The 21,693-nt window shown below is 35.3% G+C and overlaps 1 protein-coding gene across 6 annotated transcripts in view; it reads left to right on the plus strand.

Moving 5' to 3' along the window:
* The window catches only part of DIAPH3 (diaphanous related formin 3), a 507,090-nt gene that overhangs the window by 232,395 nt on the left and 253,002 nt on the right, over positions 1-21,693 (plus strand). For all 6 annotated transcript variants that reach the window (XM_055244170.2, XM_055244171.2, XM_063618797.1 and 3 more), the window contains one exon: positions 17,411-17,506. In XM_055244170.2, coding sequence (XP_055100145.2) covers positions 17,411-17,506 — 96 coding nt within the window. The remainder of the gene's footprint in view (positions 1-17,410; positions 17,507-21,693) is intronic.

Here is a 21,693-nt window from a genome sequence, read left to right on the forward strand (position 1 = left end):
AGCCACCGCGCCCGGCCGAAATACGTGTTTTATGTGTTATAATCCCTCTGGGCCTTTGCATGTACATATTGGGAAGAAATTCATGTTTTTCTGCCGTCCTTCTTGCTGCCTTATTCTTTGAAATATGAAATATAATATTTGCTGCTAGTATAGATTTTTTTCCTAATTGAGTTGCAGGGGATTTTATATCCAATGAAAATTTTTCAGTTGTTACTTGAAAAATCTAGCGAGACGTAGTAAATATTTTTTGAAAATATGCCCGCTGACTCTTTTAGTGCTTTTACATCTCCCATTAACCACTTACAAAGCAAGATATTGTCACAAGCACACTTGTCTAAACTTACTATGCACTATTTTTGTTCTCTAGCGCTTGCCCCGTATTGGTAGAGGCTTCTGTGAGACGGTCTTCCTGTGGAGGTCCAGACAGGAAGCTGGCCACAAATACCCTCTGCTCTGGGGTCTCCAATATGTTTTTAGTTATTTAGTTTAGTTATTCTTTGGAGTCACTCCCCAGGTGGCTCTCCTTCAGCCTTGCACCATGAGGCAGGAGGAAGAGAGCACACCCTCCAGAGGTGTATATGAATTCTGATCTTGTCCTTCTGATCCCCTGCTAGTTCTCTCTTGGCCCAGGAAGGGCTTTTGTGTCTTCCCTATGTCTGACACTCTGTCCTTTTCTCATATGCTGCATCCTTCCTAGCCACTGCTTATAGTAGGGCCCTGTTCTCAGTTTTATATAGTTAAAGGAATGTTTTGTGACTGCATTAATTTTTTTTCCTGTAAGTACCCAGCTTTTGCAATTGAACCACATAGCTTTCAAGACTATTGTCTCACTGTAGATATTAACAGAAATCTAATTTTATACTCAGTGCTGAGGAATGACCTCTTATTCTAAGGTTTATCTTTTCTCCCCAGAGGAAATAAATGCCATTGATCTGAAATGGCACGGCTATGGGACAAATTTCAGGAAAGAAAAATATTAATCTCCAGTTATCATCTCCAATTATTATCTGGCTCCACTTTCTCTGCAGGGTAGAATGAATCTTAGTCATTCTGCCTTTAATTCCATTTAGTTCTTTTGTCATCACATTTGCAGTTTCTACTGATGGGCTAGATAGGCTTTGAATGGCCAAGATGGCATAAGCACAAGAATGAGAGTCCAGAGTCCTCATTTTCATTTGCCGGGCCCTTAGCCTCTTATGGGTTAGTTTTCTTATTGGAAATAATAGTTTCTTATTGGAGATTTTTTTAAATTAGATGATATTCCACTGTCCATTAGATGATATCCCACCTACCATTTTAATTGGGAAAAAAAGGATTTGAGTCTTTCAGAAATTCAAGAAATTATATGAAATTACAGATTTGATGTTTCCAACATGAAGTAAAATAGTCTTAAGCATATGAATATGATTTATTAAAACATTTTAGAGATTAGAAATTTTGACATGAGCCAGAGAGTCCCAATTAATAGGTGTTCCTGGATGTCAGAGGTTTTCTGTTTAGTATTGTGTTTCTGTTCTGCGTTGGCTTGTTGGCGTATGTCTTTCGAACAATAACTTTTACTGTCTGACATTTTCATGAAGCATTTAAAGTTAAAGATAGTTTTTAATTAGTTAGGTTGGGGAGTTTACAGTAAGGGATATTTCAGTTCTTGTAAAGATTCTTCTTCACTAAGATGTTAATTCTCTGCCCAAGTGTCAGGTGGCCAAACATAATTGTAAAGTAATTGAGTTTAAAGTGAGATTTCTAATACAATTTAAGCCCCTGCATTCCCATTAATGAAGGGTTACTTCGCTCCCCATTTCACAACACAGCTCTGTTAAGTACAGTCTGTTTAATAGCAGATTTGGTTGTTACGCTGAAGGTAAGATTGTTTAGGGGGGTGGGGGCAGGCTCGAAAACATTGGGAGATTTTGATTTTATAAGTAGCCTAACTTTAAATATGGACATTGGCAAGGGGATGAAAGTACTGCTTATTTTATATTCTTTGGAGTTTTTGTTGGGGCTTGGAGGATTATAAACCATCCAGGGATTTCTGAATCCTGACTTGGCTTAGCTCTCCGTTTTTCCTGTGGGATTCCTTAGTGATACACACACACACCTCATTCTCCCTGTATATACATGTACATATGTATTGTTTAACTAGAAAATAAAAGGTGACTTTGCCATAGTCAGTATGAGTCAATATACAGGGATCCACAACAAACCTAGATAAAGAGCCATTCCATTGTTAACTTGGCTTTTTTCTGAATATTCCAAATACATCTCGCTGGTCTCTGGTCCTGGGTAAATGGTTTGAGGCTTTTAAGCATGAGGATGGCTTGGGTTTTCTTTCCAGAATCTAATTCTGTACATTATCCATGTGCCACCTGTCTTTATGCGACAAAGAACAAGAAGCTGAAGAGAGTCAGTTTCTGTGTAGGAAAAGATGAAGATCTTCCTTTCCTGTAAAAGTCTGCCCTGGCTTTATCACTATGCAGCTTTAATGACGGAGTAATTGATATGGGCTACTATAAGCTTAGAAATCTGAGAGCTGGGTATTCAAGGAAATAGAAATGTGATTAGGTTCTTGAAACACTGAATTGCCCAATAATGAAATTCTTTGTACAATTTGGAGAGGTAATCCGGGTGAGAGGTAGAAGAGAAATCATTATTTTGTAACAGCATTATCTATATCATCATATAAATAGTCAAACTGATGTATAAGTTTGAGGTGTGCAGTGAATAAGGACCAACTCTGCCTTTGAACAGCTCTTGAGAAAGAACGTATACATTTTAAATGATCCCAGTTTGGTCTGATTAATTTTACAGCCACTTAGATTTTTGTTCTTCATTTGACAAAGCAAAATATTAACGACATCATTCCTACATAAATTTCCAAATCAAGAGGTCAAATTAAAATGAGTGATTTGAAATCAAGCCTCATAAAGAAATTTTTTCTATTTTTAAATGTTGTGGTTAAGTATACATAACAAAATTTTACTGTTTTAACCATGTTTAACTGTACAGTTCTGTGGCATTAGCAACACTAACGTTGTGCATCCATCAGTACCATCCGTCTTTAGAACTTCTCATCTTCTGCAGCTGATAGTCCGTACCCATTAAACAATAACTCCCCATTCTCTACTCTCTCATAGGAAGATTATTTTTTAAGATATCATTTTCTAATCACAATATAAAATGAATCCTGCTAGTCTTCGTTTAACTTCACCTCCTTATACTACTAGGGAAGTGTTGGAACATTTGGGTTGCAGTTAGATGGTACAGTGGAAAAGAGGTCTGTGTGTGAGCTGGGCATTTTATTAATTTAATTTTATTTTTTTCAAAACAAGGTCTGCCTCTGTTGCCCAGGCTAGAATGCAGTGACATGATCTTAGCTCACTGCAGCCTCAAACTCCTGGGCGCAAGTGATCCTCCCACTTCATCCTCCTGAGTAGCTAGCACTACAGGTACATACCACTATGCCCAGCCAATTTTTACGGTTTTTTGTAGAGATGAGTACTCATTTTGTTGCCCAGGCTGGTCTTGAAATCCTGGCCTCAAGCAATACTCCAGCCTTGGCCTCCCAAAGTGCTGAGATTACAGGCCTGTGTCACTGCAAGTCGGGTGTTATAAATAGCTATATAAGATGTACACAACACAAGCTCCAGCCAGAAGGTAAGATAACATAGAACTACAAATTTTAACAGACCAGATTAATAAAAATTCCAAATTCAAGAGATTGTGGGGACAGAAACTAGCACAGAATAGTTTATTCTAGAATACAGATCAGGCAAATAATGGAACTCCAATTATCTAGACCAATTGTAGACCATAATGATCTGGAATGCTAACTGGGGCGTTATTCTTAGAGCACAGAGAAATAAAGATTCAATAACTGAGAAACTGGGCAAGTGACTTGAATTCCCAACTGGGCTATCAAAAACAAGAATATAAAAGCAGAGAGAGAGGATAACTATGTATCAGAGAGTCTAGATAATAAAAGTTGAGTTCATTTGAACAAATACCTAGGTATTGTCTCTACCTTCTCCTCCTCTTTTCTACCCTGGCACACCCACACCCCATTCCCCATACAATAAAGCATTTTCTTTCTTTCTTTTGCTTTCCCTCCCCTCCTCCCCCCTCCCAATACAAGATCACAAAATTATAGGCATGCTGTCATCAAATATAGAAGTAAGTTTATTGTAAAATTCTACTACTTAAGCTTGACCATTTTGCTATCAGTCAATTCTTTTTCAGTATTTTGGAATAATGGTCATTTTTGTGTCAGATCACTTCTCTTCTATCAAGTTTTGGATAATCACTCTGGCTGTTTTGATGATTGTGTTCTGTTTTCCCCAGGAACACACCAGGATGGTCTGCCTATGATTTAATGTGACATTGCTTTTTTTCTGTTTGTTAATATAATGTATTGTTACTTTTACTAGTTTCAAGTTGCTTAGCATTGTGTGTACAAATACTAGTAAGCTGGTTTATCAACTCTTTCCATTCGACACCATGCTAGAGATCCTGAATTACCTGTGTTATCATTTGGATTTAATTCTTCTAAATTAGGAATGTACACTGAGTTCTCATTCATGACTTTTATCCTCTCTTGAACTTTCTTTTGTATATGTCTTTGTATGTCATACATTAACTTTCAGAGTTGGTTTTGTAATTTATTCTAGCAGAGATTTATTTCTACCATCAGTGAACATATGAGAGAATGTTATACGTAAAAATAGTGGAAAAATTATTATTATTATTTTTTTGAGATGGAGTCTTGCTCTGTTCCCCAGGCTGGAGTGCAGTGGCGCAATCTCGGCTCACTGCAAGCTCTGCCTCCTGGTTTCAAGCCATTCTCCTGCTTCAGCCTCCCGAATAGCTGCGACTACAGGAACCCGCCACCATGCTCAGCTATTTTTTTGTATTTTTAGTAGAAATGGGGTTTCACCGTGTTAGCCAAGGTGGTCTTGATCTCCTGACCTCGTGATCCGCCCGCCTCAGCCTCCCAAAGTGCTGACATTACAGGCGTGAGCCACCGTGTCCAGCTGGAAAAATTATTTTTTATGAATATACATGTATGATTCCATAATTGGGAAGCACCAACATTCAAGAAGAATTCACAGGGGCCAGATACTAGAAGTATTTCTTATGGTGGTGAGATTTTGAGGACACATAAAAATTTATGGATGTTTTCTGGAGAAGTTGTGATGAGCCAAGAGAGATGATGTTAGAACAGGATTCCGTTTTCTTTCAGTTGGGTTTTGAACTCTTTCCTGTTATCTTTTACTTTCATCTCTCAGTCCTTAGATCCATTCAGTCAGAGCTCATATCAAATTGTAATGAACCCAGTTAACACTAAGATATATGTGATAAATAGGCTTAACTTTTCAGGATTATTTTTCTCTCTAATCCACAGCTTGTGAATTTAAAAAGCTGTTTCATCTGTGAATTTGAATGGTGTTAATATTTTATTTGATTTGAACTCTTGTTTTTCTGCTAGTTAAATCTTTGGTTATGAGGGGGTGATTATACCCAGGGAGACCTCAATAAAATGGTTCTTTTTGTAGGGGTCATACTTTTGAGATGAGCAAAGTTGCTAATTATTATAATTTAGAAGGTCCTTGGATATTAAGCAGTTTTTATGAAATATTTTGGTTTTTAATTTCATATAGGAATAAAGAGGTAGGGGAAGCATTCTTTAGGTAGCCTTTGTAAAAATCGTTATTGTTTTGAGGTATATACTTTAAGTTTTTTAACAAGATATTTCCCGATACTTTAACAGTTCTTTTGTACATATGACTATGGCTAAAAAAATCTAGATATACCCATAATGAAGGGTTTATTAAGTAGTGAGGTTCTTATTCCTGTCTGTGTAGGAATTGAGTTGCAGAAAAAAGACCTTCAAGACTATTTGTTTTGTGACATTGTCTGCTAAAACAGAATGTCACAGAAAGAGAAATACGCATTTATCTGCTACATTTTTGATGATTGCTACAGTTGAAATAATCTGTTTCACAAAATTTTATTTAGGGCTTTAACTACTCTTCCTATATATTATATAATTCTTAGCCTTGAATTGTCAAACAGACTTCTTTTTGCTAGTAAAATACCCTGATTTGTTATGGCAGTCATATATATTAGTATTTGAATAGAAAAATAGCCTGTTTCTCCACTGATTGTTTTCTATGTAGTTAGGTACATACCCATTTATTTATGTGCCTAGAAATATTAAAACTTGGTTTGAGAAGGCAGATATGACTAAAGTGATTTATACAATGTGGTTTTCAATACCAAAGCATTTACTTCGATATTTTCCCAACGGTCTATTGCCAACTCATAAAAACATTACAAATTTTTTCACTTTTTTTCATATGTATTCTGTATCATTTGCTTTTGAGCTACCTAAACCTTCTTTGAAACCATATTGTCCTATCAACCACCAATATTGTTAACTCTCAGAAATTTAGTTTTTTTCTGTCATTTGCCTATTCTCCATTTCTGACCTTTAAGTTTAAGATTATCAAGTATATTCCATTCTACTCTATGGCTGAATAATTGAAGCCTATCCAAAGCAAAGTTACCCACTACTTGAGAGGTAGTGATAGGCACATTCTTGACTTTTCCTTTGGAACCAGAGTCATCCTTCTGTATTTGCAGGGGATTATTTCCAGGAACCCAACAAATACTAAAATCCACACATACTCAAGTCCTAAAGTTGGTTCTTCCCAGCCTACAGTTGACCTTCCATATCCACAGGCTTTGCTTCTTGAGAATACTGTAGTTTCAGTCTGTGTTTGGTTGCAAATGGGAGTCTGTCAATATGGAAAACTGACTACATTTATTGAAAAATACCTGCATATAGGTGTACCTGTGCAGTGCAAGCACGTGTTCAAGAGTCAACTGTGTGGTTATTTCCCAAAGCTTTAAATCCTGTTCATTGTGTTCTGGAGACTAAACATTTCTCTTCCCTCCCTCAGGCCTATTCAGTTTCCCACTAACTGTCCTGGTGAACATGTACAGCAAGGGAAAATTTGGATCAACTGTAAATGCAAAGTGTGGGGAGTTATCCTTTCTAATGTGCTTGGTTGCAGACTGCTTTCCTCATGCAGATTCCCTGTCCCAGAGGATGCTCTAGGCTTGCTGTGTGGTGGTCAGTTCCTGGTCTCAGGTCTGCTCATAGCCAAGCCTTGTGCCACCTTCAGTATGTAGCTTATATTCTCTGTGCTTAGGTTTCCTGATTTATAGAATGAGATGGTTAAAGTCCATACTGAAGGGCTGTTCTGGTTCAAAAATTTATATCTTTTAAATTTCGATACTCTTTATCAGCCTCTTAGAATCTCCTGAGTTAGAAGGCAAAGAAAAATAACAGCAATTATGCAAATAATTCATAGATATCTCCCCATTTGAAGACTATTAGTGACTGGTGTTTTTCATTTTCTAGGTAAATTATTTTGCTTACTTTATTTTTTCAGTTGAGTTGAATTTATTGACTTCTCTCTGCGTCATAGAGAAGAATACTTGCTTATTTAATCAGATATACTTATTTTCATCCTCTTAAGGCTAGTGTAATTAGTCTATTTAAAAAGGTAATTTATTATAAACATTAACATGTGAAATTTAATAATATCTATGCTAAAGGCATACCAGAAAAAAACTTAAAATGCTTAATATTTTAAGTGCATATTGTCATAAGATGCATTTAACCAGGGAGTACCAACAAAAGAAGAATAAACACTTATTAGTAACATTTACTGATTTAAAATACTCGGTTATAGAAAGAGAAAACTGGTTTTTAATTACCTTTTATGCCTATACTGACTAGTAAAACATTTAAAACTGCATATTCTGAGGTGTTTTTTTCTTTTGCAATGGTGAAATAATGTATGATAATATTTATATGAAATCTCACTCCTAAAAAGCTATATTTTTAATCAATCTGATTAGTACATAATGGAAAATGAACTGGAATAATATGTATAACCATGTGACATGGAATTATGATTTTTAAATGGAAAATTTAGTATGAAAGAAAGGATTTTGAAATGATATTCTTTATATAATTTTGCTACTATTTTTGAAACTTTGAAAATAGAAAAAGAATGAAGTGAAAATGTAATTAAAGGCTGGGCGCGGTGGCTCACGCTTGTAATCCCAGCACTTTGGGAGGCCGAGGCGGGCGGATCAAGAGGTCAGGAGAGCGAGACCACGGTGAAACCCCGTCTCTACTAAAAATACAAAAAATTAGCCGGGTGTGGTGGCGGGTGCCTGTAGTCCCAGCTAGTCAGAGAGGCTGAGGCAGGAGAATGGCGTGAACCCAGGAGGCGGAGCTTGCAGTGAGCCGAGATTGCGCCACTGCACTCTAGCCTGGGCGACAGAGCGAGACTCCATCTCAAAAAAAAAAAAAAAAAAAAAAAAAAAAAAAAAAAAAAAAAAAAAAAAAGAAAATGTAATTAAAAGAGACTTTTTCAGTTCATGGCTCTTGGCAACATAGAAACTTTTGTCATCTTTGACTTCATTCTGACATAAAACCCTTATAAAATGCGGTATATGCTGTGTCAGTGATCAGAACAGTTTTTGAAGAGTATTAATCTTCTCTTGGAAAAATGGAGCCTTACGCAGCATCTCTAGGAAGTAAAATTAAACACAAAACTGTAATGGCAACAAAGCTAGATCACAAGTATGGATGGCACTAATAATCTGACTTTATGATTCAGAGTTTCATGTTATATTTGAGAAAATCTAGTCTTTCAGAGTAAGTGTATTTTGTACTGGCTTTAGAAGAGTAGCTCCACCGATTCATGGGTTTGAGCCTAAAGTGTGCTTTACTCTTGAATGCTAAATTGTGTTTATGGACTCTGATTGTACTCTTCTTTGTCACCACAGTGGGAGGGTTACATGAAGGTATTTATCATCTCATTTCATTTTCACAACTACTTGTAGAGGGCCAGTATCCCTGTATCATAGGTGAGCAATCACAGCCATAATGAGGTTTAGCTACTAGCATGTGGCAGACTGGGATGTAGAACCTGCTGTCAGGATTCCAGGCCTGAGTTCCCAGACAGAGGACCCTGCCCTTCCTCCAGGCATGCTAGTATTTTACCAGAGGTATTGCCAGCATGGCTACCAGAAATAGTATTTTGTACAAAAACTTCATTCTCACTAAATGTCCTCCTTTATGCTCATTTGTTTTTAATTCATCCTTATTGTTGCCAACATTTAGGTGCTGCTTTATCAGTGATCTTTGCATAAAACATTTTTGCTGGTTTTCCACTGATGCAGCCCTGATTGCATTAAAAAATAAAAAACAAAGAAACTTTTGTTATCTCTCAATATGAAAGATTTTTCCAAATCAGTCTTTTTGTATAATAGACTCATTATCTGGCTTCATATCGACAAAAAAGTATTTCTTTTTTGGTTTTAAAATTTCTGTTGTTTTCTCTCTTAGGCAATTCTGCTTCTTTGTATCCCTTTGTCCATATTCTCACTATCTAAGTTCCATTGATCCTTTGTCCCAACAATCCTATGATTATATGATAGCAGCGAAGATGGGAGAAGATGATTACCTTACTGGGTGTATACTCACCATCCTGAGTATGCTGATACATTAAATTCAGTAAGAGTCTAATTTGTCATTTTTATTTTCAAAAGGTAGAATTGGTTAAATTATGTCAGTGTCTTATTTGGAGGTTGAAGTGGTGAAGGTTGCTTGTATTTGTTTTTTTTAAACTATGACACCTAACATACTTCATAGATAGTGAAAAGAATATTGGAGTCCAAGTCAGGTGGTCATCATTCTTTTATCAGATTTGTTGCTTAAAATTACCCTAAGCATTATTTTTCCTTATTGTGATGATGGTGATGACAACGATAGTAGTAGTAGTATTAGGATGACTATAATGAGAATTATATAAGAAACGGAAACGGAAACAGAAAGCATTCAGTGCAGTACTTAATAGGTGTTCAGTAAATGTGATTTAAAATTTACGGTTACTTGTGTCTTTGACGTTTTTCTTTAGGTAGACTATGAAATGTTTCAGAATGTAAAAGGATACTGATGATGAGAAAAGTAAACATTTTAAAAAGTTACAGTCTGCTCTTAAGAATAAAGACAAGAAAATAAAATGTATACATTTTCTGAGAAGTTGAGGATTGCTATTTGGTCAGGTTAAGGAAGGGAATCCTACTAACTTTTTTATTAGCCTTCATCTGAAAATTTTAATAATACAACAAGACCAGAAACAAGGTTTAAATTTTGGGAATAAGGAGATGAAAGTGTCGTTATATGTACCTGGAAAACCTGCGACAGTCAGTGGAGTAGTTACTAGGATTGATACCTGTATCATCATTTCCATTTTCTCTTCTCCACATCTGTATGTCCAGCTGCCTCTTGTACATGACTATGTGGATATACAAGAGCTTCTGGAACTGAACATGTTTTAAACTGGACTAGTCCAAACCTGTTCCTCATTTGTTGCTGAATTAAATAAACATCACCATCGTTTATCTAAATAAACATTATCATTATCATCTATCTGATTGCTTAAGCCTGAGTATCCTCTTTATTCTCTTTTGCTCTGCCGATTCATACATACGTACACACAAGTGACCATATGTATGTCCATCCAAAAGATATTTGTTGAGCACCTGATGTGTTCCAGGCTTTAATCCTGGTGCTAAGAATATAGTGACAATCAAAGTTTCTGCCTCTAAGGATGTTATTTTCTAATGGAGGAAGAGGGACAATATCAAATTTATGATATGTAAGGAGTAAGTGCTTTGAAGGAGAAAAAAGGCAGAGCAATGGTGATACAGAACACCAGGTGAAGAGTTTGCTTTCTATATAAGGCAGTAAGTGAAGCCTTTGCCATTAAGTTTTTAACAGGATTCACTTGCTGCACTGTAGTGGAGAGACTACAGCTGGTCAAGCCTGAAAGCAAGGAGACTAGTTAGAAACCAGTTGTGGTCCAGGTGAAAAAAGATGTTAGCCACAAAAAGAGAAATTGTAGCCAGGGCAATGGTGAGGAGTGATTACTTTAGTGAATATTTTGGAGTTAGAATCGACTAGATTCACTGATGGATTGGATATTATTGTGAGGGGAATAGTAGCAAAATTCAAGCGTTTAACTTGAAAATAGAAAAAAGAACATTCCCGTTTTTTAAGCTGAAGAAAATAGTTGGGAGAGCAGATATGGAGGTGGGCACGTATATGTCAGGAGTTTGCTTTTGGGCATGTTAAGTACAGGTGCTCATTAGACATCCAAATAAAGATGTTGAGAGAGAGCAGTTGGTTATTCAAGTCTGGAGTTCAAGAGACAAATTTGGGCTGGATCAGTAATTAGTCTATTTCCCACTATAGAATCAACTTTTGTAACTCATCCACACTCTCCTTCCCTGTTGTTATTGCCCTTGGTGAAGGTGCCATTTACTTTCATTTGGATTACTGTAACTTCCTTCAGTCTTGCCCTTCTATTGTGATTTTTGCCATTCTTCTAATCACCTTCTTTAGCCTGAGTTTTTCCTAAAATATAGTTCTCCTGATGTCTCATGTGCTTAAATCTTCAGTGGCTCCTCATTACTGTGAGAATAAAATCCAAATGTCTTAGCCTGGCTTAAAATATCTTATGTGATCTGGTACCTGACTCATTTCTGGTGTCATTTATTTCTGTTTAATATTTTCTGTTCTTGTTATCTTCACGTCTTTCAGTGCCTTTAGAGTTTTTGCACCTTTACACCTTCAAATACTATTCTTCTATTATTGTGTCTTTGCCACATACTCCCACCTTCTTACCTGGCTGACTCCTTTTTCCTTTCAAGCTTTGCTTAGGTATTTATCCCAAAAGGACTATTTTTGACATGCATGGTTAGGGTGCTCTTCTGTATTCTTGCGTAGTTTTCACTATAACATCACTAATACATCCATGTATTATAATTGTCATTTATTTTATAGTCACTTCTATTAGACCTTAAATTCTTTGAGGCAAGGAATTTCTCTATCTTGTCTAGCATTGTATCTTTGTTGCCTAACACAGTCTCTTTTAGTTGCTTAATAAATTTTTTTATCTGAATGAAAGACAAAATAAGTAAAATCCTGATTATAAAACATGTATACAAAATTAGGCAAAGTTTCTATACAGTACCTAGGAGTATAAATTAAATGTCCTTTGGATACCTAACACTTAACGTAAAATATACAGGTCGTGTATGAAGAACACTGTGCTAAGTTGAATAATTATAAACACATGCCATGTTTATGATAAGGAAGTTCGGAAATGATCAAGGTATCAAATCTCTCAGAATCTATTTACAATTACCTTGCAATTCAAATACAGTTCAAATGGATTTTATTTTTAGACCTTTTGGATTGCTCTAAAGTTCATGTGGAGAAGTAAATGAGGGCCAGGCGCGGTGGCTCACACCTGTAATCCCAACACTTTGGGAGGCTGAGGCCGATGGATCACTTGAGGTCAGGGATTCGAGACTAACCTGGTCAACATGGTGAAACCCTGTCTCTACTAAAAAAAAAAAATACAAAAATTAGCTGGGCATAATGGCATGCGCCTGTAAATCCAAGCTACTCAGGAGGCTGAGGCAGGAGAATTGCTTGAACCTGGGAGGCAGAGGTTGCAGTGAGCCAAGATCGCACCACTGCACTCTGGCCTGGGCGATAGAGCAAGACTCCATCTCAAAAAAAAAAAAAAAAAAAAATGAACAAAATTTAGATATGGAGAAAAATAATTTGAACAGCCAATGAATAAAATGTATCATAAATCTATAGTACTTAAGACAGGGTGATAGCAGTGTTAACAGTAGCACAGAGAATAATGTAGCAGACCTAGTAGCCCAGAAAAATAGAAATAACGTATCTAGACACTAAGTATATGATCAAAGTGTAACTTAAAATCAGTTGAGACAGATGGTTAATTATATAAAATGACACAGAAATATCAAATGGAAAATTTGATTCTTACCTCATGCTATGTACCAAAATATATAATTGTAACATACAGGTTGAATATCCCTTATCTGAAATGCTTTGGATCAGAAGTGTTTTGTATTTTAGATTTTGGAATGTTTGCATAATACTTACTGATTGAGCACCTCTAATCCAAATCTCTCTAGTCTGAAATGCTCCAGTGAACATTTCCTTTTAACATAACCTTTGAGTGTCATCTTGATGCTCAAAGTTTCAGATTTTGGAGCATTTCAGATTTTGAACTTTACCTTTAGTGATTTACATATCTACCAAGACACATTGCTACACTCTTCTTTCTTATCAAATTCCCAATTTTTTCCAATAGCAACCTCGCCACCTCCAGTGTGGGACTGCCATACGATCGATCACATGTGCCACCTGACTGTTACTGCCAGTCCCCAAGTACAACCCCCAGGGGCCCAAGGACTAGTCTTCCCAGAACCTATGTTTGCTGCCCAGGGGATGAAGGACTGATGTGACTAGGGCCTGCTGGTATCCATATACATGCCACTTGATGCCACTTGGGCTCAAGGACAGACCCACCTTGGGTCTGGCTTTTCATCTTCATCACTATGAAAGTCATACCAAAGCCTCCACAAACAACTGCAGCCTACGCCCCTGAGGAAATCTCAGACACTGCTGATGATTATGGCTGAAGAAATCACACAGAGACTATGTGGCTGCTCCCACTCAAAACCCCAAACACTCTACTTAATCGATGCTGTAAATACATCTGCAGGAAAAAGTCTTAGCTTATTAAAGCTACTCTATAAAATTAGAAGTGATTATTACAGGAGGTGCACAGATATCACTATAGGGACACAAAAAAAAAACAGAAAAAGAAAGGAAACAGGATACCTTAAAGGAACATAGTAATTCTCCCATAGCACACCCCAAATAAAAAGAAATTTATAAAAGACCTGAAAGGGAATTCAAAATAATGATCATAAGGAAACTCAGTGAAACACAGAGAACACAAGTAGACAATATAAAGAAATCAGGAAAACAATTGATTAGAATGAGAAATTCAACAAAGAAATAGATGCAAAAAAAAGAGTCAAATAGAAATTCTTGAATTGAAGGATTCAATAAAGGAAATAAAAATACAATCAAGACCTTCATCAGTAGACTAGACAAGGAAAAGAAATAATTTCTGAGTTTGAAGATAGGTTTTTTGAGATAACCCAGACAAACCAAAAAAAAAAAAAAAAAAAAATAGAGAAAAAGATTTAAAAAGTCTGTGTGACATGTGGAACAAAATTAAGCAAATATATATTTTGTGTTTTGGGATTACTGGAAGGAGAAGAGATGGGAAAAGGCATAGACAACCTATTTAATGAAATAATAGCTGAAAACTCTCAGTCTTGGGAAAGAAATTCACATCCAGATACACGAAGCTCAGAGATTCCCAAATAGATTCAAGTCAAAAACTCTTCTGTGAGACATATTATATTCAAATTTTCAAAAGTCAAAGGCAAAGAGTGATTTATAAAAATAGCAAGAGAAAAGTGTCAAGTCACATATAAGAGAATCCCCATCAGACTATCATCAATTTTTTTAGCAGAAAACTTACAGGCTAGGAGAGAATTGGATGATACATACAAAATGCTTAAAGAAAATAACTTTCAGGTAAGAATACTTTACTCAGTATAGCTGTTCTTCAGAGATGAGGGAGAAATAGTCTTTCCCAGCCAAGCAAACACTGAGGGAATTCATCACCACTAGACTCCCTGCTTAAGGGAGTCATGTATCTGGAAGCAAAAGAAAGCTGTGTCTACCACTGTTAAAACACATAAAAATATAAAACTCCCTATAGAGCAGGCGCACAAATGAGAAAGAATGCAAATATTGTTATTACAGAAAACCACCAAACTACAAAGATAAACAGAGAGGAAGAGATGAGCAAAGGATATACAAAACAATCAGAAAATGATCAACCAAATGACAGAATTAAGTGCTCTTCCATTAATGACCTTGATTATAAGTAGTGTAAATTCTCTAATTGAAAGTTATATACTGGCTGAATGGATTAAAAAAATGGGATGCAAATATATGCTGCCTACAATAATTCACTTCACCTGTAAAGATACACAGTGACTAAAAGTGAAGGGATTGAAGAAATGTATGTAAATGAAAAGTGAAAGTGTGCAGGGATAAGCTATACTTGTCTCAGTCAAAATAGACTTTGTCAAAAAAGATAAAAAGAGACAAGATAATTATATAATGATAAAGGGACCAATTCAGCATGAGAATATAACAGTTTTAAATGTATGAATGCCCAGCGCCAGAACACCCAGATGTTTGAAGCAGATATTATTATATCTGCAAGGAGAGAGACACTCCAATATAGTTGTAGTTGGAGAATTTAACTTTCAGCATTAGTCAGACCATCTAGGGAGAAAATTGTCAAAGAAATATCAATCTGAAACTGCACTGTAGACCAAATAGATCTAATAGACATTTACAGAACATAGCATCCAATAGGTGCACAACACACATCTTCTCTTCAGCTCGTGGAACACACTCTCCAGAATAGACTATATGTTAGGCCAGGAAACAAGTCTCAACAACTTTAAAAAAATCAAAATTATATTAAGTATCTTTGTAGCTCACAATGGAGTAACACTAGAAATCAACAACAGGAACTTTGGGAACTTTACAAATAATATGGAAATTATACAACTTGCTTCTCTAATGTCCAATTAGACAATTGGTCTCAATGTCCAACATGTCATGAAAAAATTAAGAAAATAAAAAATATTTCTGTAATGAGTTAAAGTAGAAACAAAATATACCCAAACCTTTAGAATATAGCACAAACAGTACTAGGAGGGAAGTTTGTAGCAAAAAATACCTACATAAAAAAATAGATTTCAAATCAAGAACTTAGTGATGTATTTCAAGGAACTAGGAAAAGAACAAACCAAAACCCGAAGTTAGTAGAAGGAAAGAAATAATAAAGTTCAGAGCAGAACTAAATGAAACAGAGACAAACAAAGAAGATACATTGCTGGGTGAGGTGGCTCACACCTGTAATCTCAGCACTTTGGGAGGTTGGGGTGGGAGGATCACTTGAGGGCAGGAGCACTTGAGGGCAGGAGTTCAAGACGAGCCTGGGCAACATAGTGGGACTCTGTCTCTGTGAAAAATAAAAAGAAATTAGCTGAATGTGGTGGCACACATCTGTAGTCCCAGCTACACGGGAGGCTGGGGTGGGAGGATCAATTGAGCCTGAGAAGTCAAGGTTGCAGTGAGCTGTGATTATGCTGCTGCACTCCAGCCTGGGTGACAGAGCGAGACCCTGTCTCAAAACAAACAAAAAACAATATGAGATTAAAGACATGAAAAGTTGTTTTTTTTTTTTTTAATTAAATTGATAAACCATTAGAAGAAAAAGAGAAAACGCAAATAAAATCAGAATCAAAAAAGGAGATATTACAACATACCACAGAAATAAAAAGGATTGTTAGAGGCTAATTATGAACAAATGTTTGTCAACACATTGGAAAACCTAGAAGAAATGAAGAAATTTCTGGACACGTAGCTACCAAGATTGAATCAGAAAGAATAGGAAACCTGAGCAGACCAATAATGAGTAAGGAAGTTGATCAGTCTTCCAACAAGACTGGATGGCTTCACTGTTGAATTCTACCAAGGTTTTGAGGAAGAACTAACACCAATTCCTTCCAAACTATTCCAAAAATATGAAGAGGAGAGAATTCTTCCTAACTCATGCTACAAGGCCAGCTTTACACTGATACCAAGACAAGACAAGGACCCAACATAAAAAGAAAATTTAGACCAATATTCCTGATGAATTTAGATGCAGAAATCCTCAACAACATAGTAGCAAAACAAATCCAATAATACATCAAGAAGATAATACAGTATGATCAAATGGGATTTACTTCAAGGATGCATAGATGATTCAACATTCGCAATCAATAAAATTTATTCTGTTAATTTTCCATAAGCTATGTTTTTAAATAAGAATGGTATTGTATATTAGACATAAAATGACTGTGTTTTAGTTAGCATTCTTAGAGCTAGCTTCATAATCCAATTAAAAAATATAATCCAATTAATATACTTGCAACTTGAGTGCAGGTGTATTAATTTTTATAACTGTATCCTGTATGCTATTCAAATGAGCTAATTGTAGTTATTCTTATACCCATTTGTAATGGTTTCCATAGTATATGTAAGTTTTATTTTTGTTTTTCCTGTTAGACCTTCAAATATTTACTTTCCATAGTTTCTCTGGCATAAAAGCTCCCACTTTTTATCTTCAACAGTTCAGGTCCTGGGATATCTATTGTTTTATTTGTTTTTATAACTTTTATTTAGAAGAGTTACATCCTTTTTAGCTTATTTAATAATAAAAAGTTCACTTTTTACACTTTTGTATTTGAATGAATTAGTGCCCTTAACATGGATCTACTCTTGGTTTTACAGAGAAAAGAGAAGAGGAGGATATTGAAGAGAAGAAATCGATTAAGAAAAAAATTAAAGAACTTAAGTTTTTAGATTCTAAAATTGCCCAGAACCTTTGTAAGTATCATATTCCAATACCATTGAAAGACAGTGGAAATAATTCTTTAAATGATTTCATTTTCTTTAAGACTGATTATTCATTATTTGCTATTTTCATTTTGTTATTATATGCATGATAAATTCACAGATAACTCTCCTTTACGTAAATTATGGGATTAAATTCTTCAAAAGATAAGTGCATATTAGAAAATACAAATAGGAGGTTTTAAAATGAAATTCTACCTTTCATAACTGAAAAAAAAACTACTCCTTAAAGTCCCTTTTTTAAAGTATAAAAATAAAGACTTACAGAATTTAGGTAATGACATCATATTTTGAAAAAAATTGGTAGTGTATTGCTTCTTTTATAACTCTGAATCTGTAATATTTGTGATACTTGATCACGCATAAAGGAGGTTATAATATTAACGGAAATAAGGATGGTGAGTAAAGTGAATTCAGTTATCCCATCTGAGCAGTTCAAGGCCTTTCCTCAAAAGTTCTGAGTAGAAATATTTTAGATTTAATTACTGTTACAGGAGCTAAATACTCAGTATTGAATTATCTTCTTCACCAAATTACTGTGAGAGAAGAAGGCAAATAGTTTTGCTCTTAACTCATTTCTAACTACTCTAAATGCATAATAGGTAGTTATGCTTAGAGATGATATACTATGGTCTGTATATATCACTTTCTGATGGTGCAAGAGGGATATAAATAATGGGGAGAATCTAGAGTGATGAAGAATTAACATGGTTTTTAGTCTCCCTCAATTATTACATGCCTCAACTGAGCTTTTAGCAAGTATTGGAATAAAACCGTTCTTCAGCGAGAGGATAAAGATCCCTGCTACTGATTAAAGAGGGAGTTATGTTAGAGGCAATATATTCAAATGGTAGAGTTGGCATTCCTTTTATGAAAATTTCAGAACCTCCTCTACTTCATAATCACTTTGATCTAAACCCATCTCTTTTCTACAATGCAAGCCTGCCAAGATCCCCATGGATAGTATGGCAGCATTGGTGTATTGTCTAGTATTCAATTCTCTATTTCTGGGCACTGCTGATTGCACATCTCTGCCCCTGTCAAGTTAGGAGTCACCAAGTGACATGCTTGGACCAGTGAAGATGGGAGTGGAAATAATGTCACTTTTTGGGTGGAAGCATTTCATTGGTGGTTGAAGAAGCTCCCCCTGGCACCCAGAATGTCATCCAGAGTGGTGTCCATCATCCTGATATAGGGATCATGATTAATAGAGCTCTGCATTTCTGGTGTGATGAACATATGCTCTTCATGAGAAATAATTTGTATGTGTTCACATAGACCACAGAGATTTTGTTTGTGTTTTTTGTTTTTTTGCATGATATACATATTTTAGGGAATTTCCCTCCCAAAAGAACTTTGTCTCAGTTCAAAGCACTGTGTTTTCAACTATCAGATAATGTCAAAAAGTTCTGTATCTGTGATCTAAAAGAGATGATTTTATTTTGAAAAATGTTCATGACCTGCATTACAAATTACTAGTGTTGATTCTAAATAGTCTTGTAATAGTTCCTGAAGAAATATAATGTTTAATAGAATTCTTTCTAGATGGGTCAGCTGTGATAAGTTAGCCTAAATGTCCATCTCATAGTTAAATAACTTTTTGAACACGGTTATTTATTTATGTATTACAGAACATGTTCTACATGGGATTTCAAATTTAATTAAAACAGCTAATAAATACTGATTACCTTTGTTTACTAGTTCTGTATTTGGCCCTTTAATCTTCACTATAACCCCACCAGGTGGGTATTAGCATTGACAGTATAGGTAGGGAATTGGGTGGGTGTAGCAGTTAAGTGATAAGATTGCTCATTTTGAAAATATTTTGATGTTTATATAGTTTAATGTGTATCTGTTCCTTTTTAGAGAAAACAGAATAACATTTTTATGGAGAAAGATCCTGTTCCCCTTGTTTTATTTAGCTTGAGTATATATATCCTATTCATTTAATTGAGAAACATGTTTTAAAGTATAAGATCAAAAGATACAGAATTTATACCATGTCATATTAGGATGCAATCCATTTTAAGATTATTCTTGTCCTCTCTGATGGTAGCAGGCATTATGATTTGAGCTTTAAGAAGCTTTAGCAGCCTATAATCTTTATTGTAATTATAGTTTGATTCACAGCTGGTTTTTGTCATGAGATTTAGAGTTTTGAGAGTCTGAATTCTGAGAAGAGTCTTAGAACTGTTTTGGAATGAGATAAATTGAAATAAAACAGTGGTCAGTAGTAGAATACTGATACTAAAATGGAGAGGTTCATTTCTACAGTTCATTGAAGAGAAATATTATGGGTGTGTACTAGATTAGAATTTTGGAGAAAGAATCTAAAAGTCATACATTTATCTACTTGTCTATTTAAAAGTGGTTTTGGTTTCCTATATTTTTGAGTTCATAAAGGTTTCCAGGCACTCTAGGATCAAGAGAAGGCTTAGGAGTTTTATAAGATTCATTTGTTTATGATTTTTTATATTTCAGGTTGTTTTCTGCAAGCAAGTACAGCTTATTTCTGCCTATTTTTTTTCTTTTGCCTAATTGCCCTGGCTAGGACTTCAAGTAATATGTTGAATGGAAGTGCTGAAAGTGGAGATCCTCATCTCTTCCAGATTTTATAGGAAAAGCTTTCAGCTTTTCTCTATTTGTTATGATGATAGCTGTATGTTTGTCATATATAACACATATATTTATTGTGTTGTGACATATTTCTTCTATACTAATTTGTTAAAATTCTTTATCATAAAAGGGAGAGGATGTGGAGAAATAGGAACACTTTTACACTGTTGGTGGGACTGTAAACTAGTTCAACCATTGTGGAAGTCAGTGTGGCGATTCCTCAGGGATCTAGAACTAGAAATACCATTTGACCCAGCCATCCTATTACTGGGTATATACGCAAAGGATTATAAATCATGCTGCTATAAAGACACATGCACACGTATGTTTATTGCGGCACTATTCACAACAGCAAAGACTTGGAACCAACCCAAATGTCCAACAACGATAGACTGGATTAAGAAAATGTGGCACATATACACCATGGAATACTATGCAGCCATAAAAAATGATGAGTTCATGTCCTTTGTAGGGACATAGATGAAATTGGAAAACATCATTCTCAGTAAACTATCGCAAGGACAAAAAACCAAACACTGCATGTTCTCACTCATAGGTGGGAATTGAACAGTGAGAACTCATGGACACAGGAAGGGGAACATCACACTCCAGGGACTGTTGTGGGGTTGGGGGAGGGGGGAGGGACAGCATTAGGAGATATACCTAATGCTAAATGACGAGTTAATGGGTGCAGGAAATCAACATGGCACATGGATACATATGTAACAAACCTGCACATTGTGCACATGTACCCTAAAACCTAAAGTATAATTAAAAAAAAAAAATGATGAATTCTGTCAAGTTATTTTTCTGTCGATTGAAATGATTATATGGTTTTATCTTCTATACTGTTAATAGGATGTGTCACATTTACTGATTTGCATATTTTGAACCATCCTTGCATCTCTGGAATGAATCCCATTTGATCATGGTGAATGATCTTTTTCATGTGTTGAATTCGGTTTATTGAGAATTTTTGCTTCAGGGTTATTGACAAGTAGCTTTCTTTTGTTGTATTCTTGCAAGTTTTAGTCTCAGGGGAATGCCAGCTTTGTGGAGTGAGTTTGGCAGTATTCTCTACTCTTTGATATTTTTTGAATAGTTTGATAAGAATTGGTAATAGTTTTTACTTACATGTTTGATAGAATTAAGCAGCAAATATATTAGATCCTCAGCTTTTCTTTGGTGGGAAACTACTTATTACTAATTTCAGTTTCCTTACTGGTTATTGGTTTATTCAGGTATTCTATTGTTTTATAATTCAATCTTGGTAAGTTGTAAGTTTCTAGGATTTTATCCATTTTTTTTCTAGGTTATCCAATTTATTGATGTATAAGAAATTATTCAAAATGGTCTCATACAATTCTTTTTATTTTTGTGGTGTCAGTTGTAATATCTTTTCATTTATGACTACATTTATTTGAGTTTTCTTAGTCTAAATAAACATTTGATTATTTTGTTTATTTTTTCCAAAAATCAACTTTTTGGTTGTTCTTTCTTTCTTTTTCTTTTGGTTTTTTTTTTGTTGTTGTTGTTTTGTTTTT

This window comes from Symphalangus syndactylus, chromosome 15 (assembly GCF_028878055.3).
Source record: "Symphalangus syndactylus isolate Jambi chromosome 15, NHGRI_mSymSyn1-v2.1_pri, whole genome shotgun sequence".
Lineage (NCBI taxonomy): Eukaryota > Metazoa > Chordata > Mammalia > Primates > Hylobatidae > Symphalangus > Symphalangus syndactylus.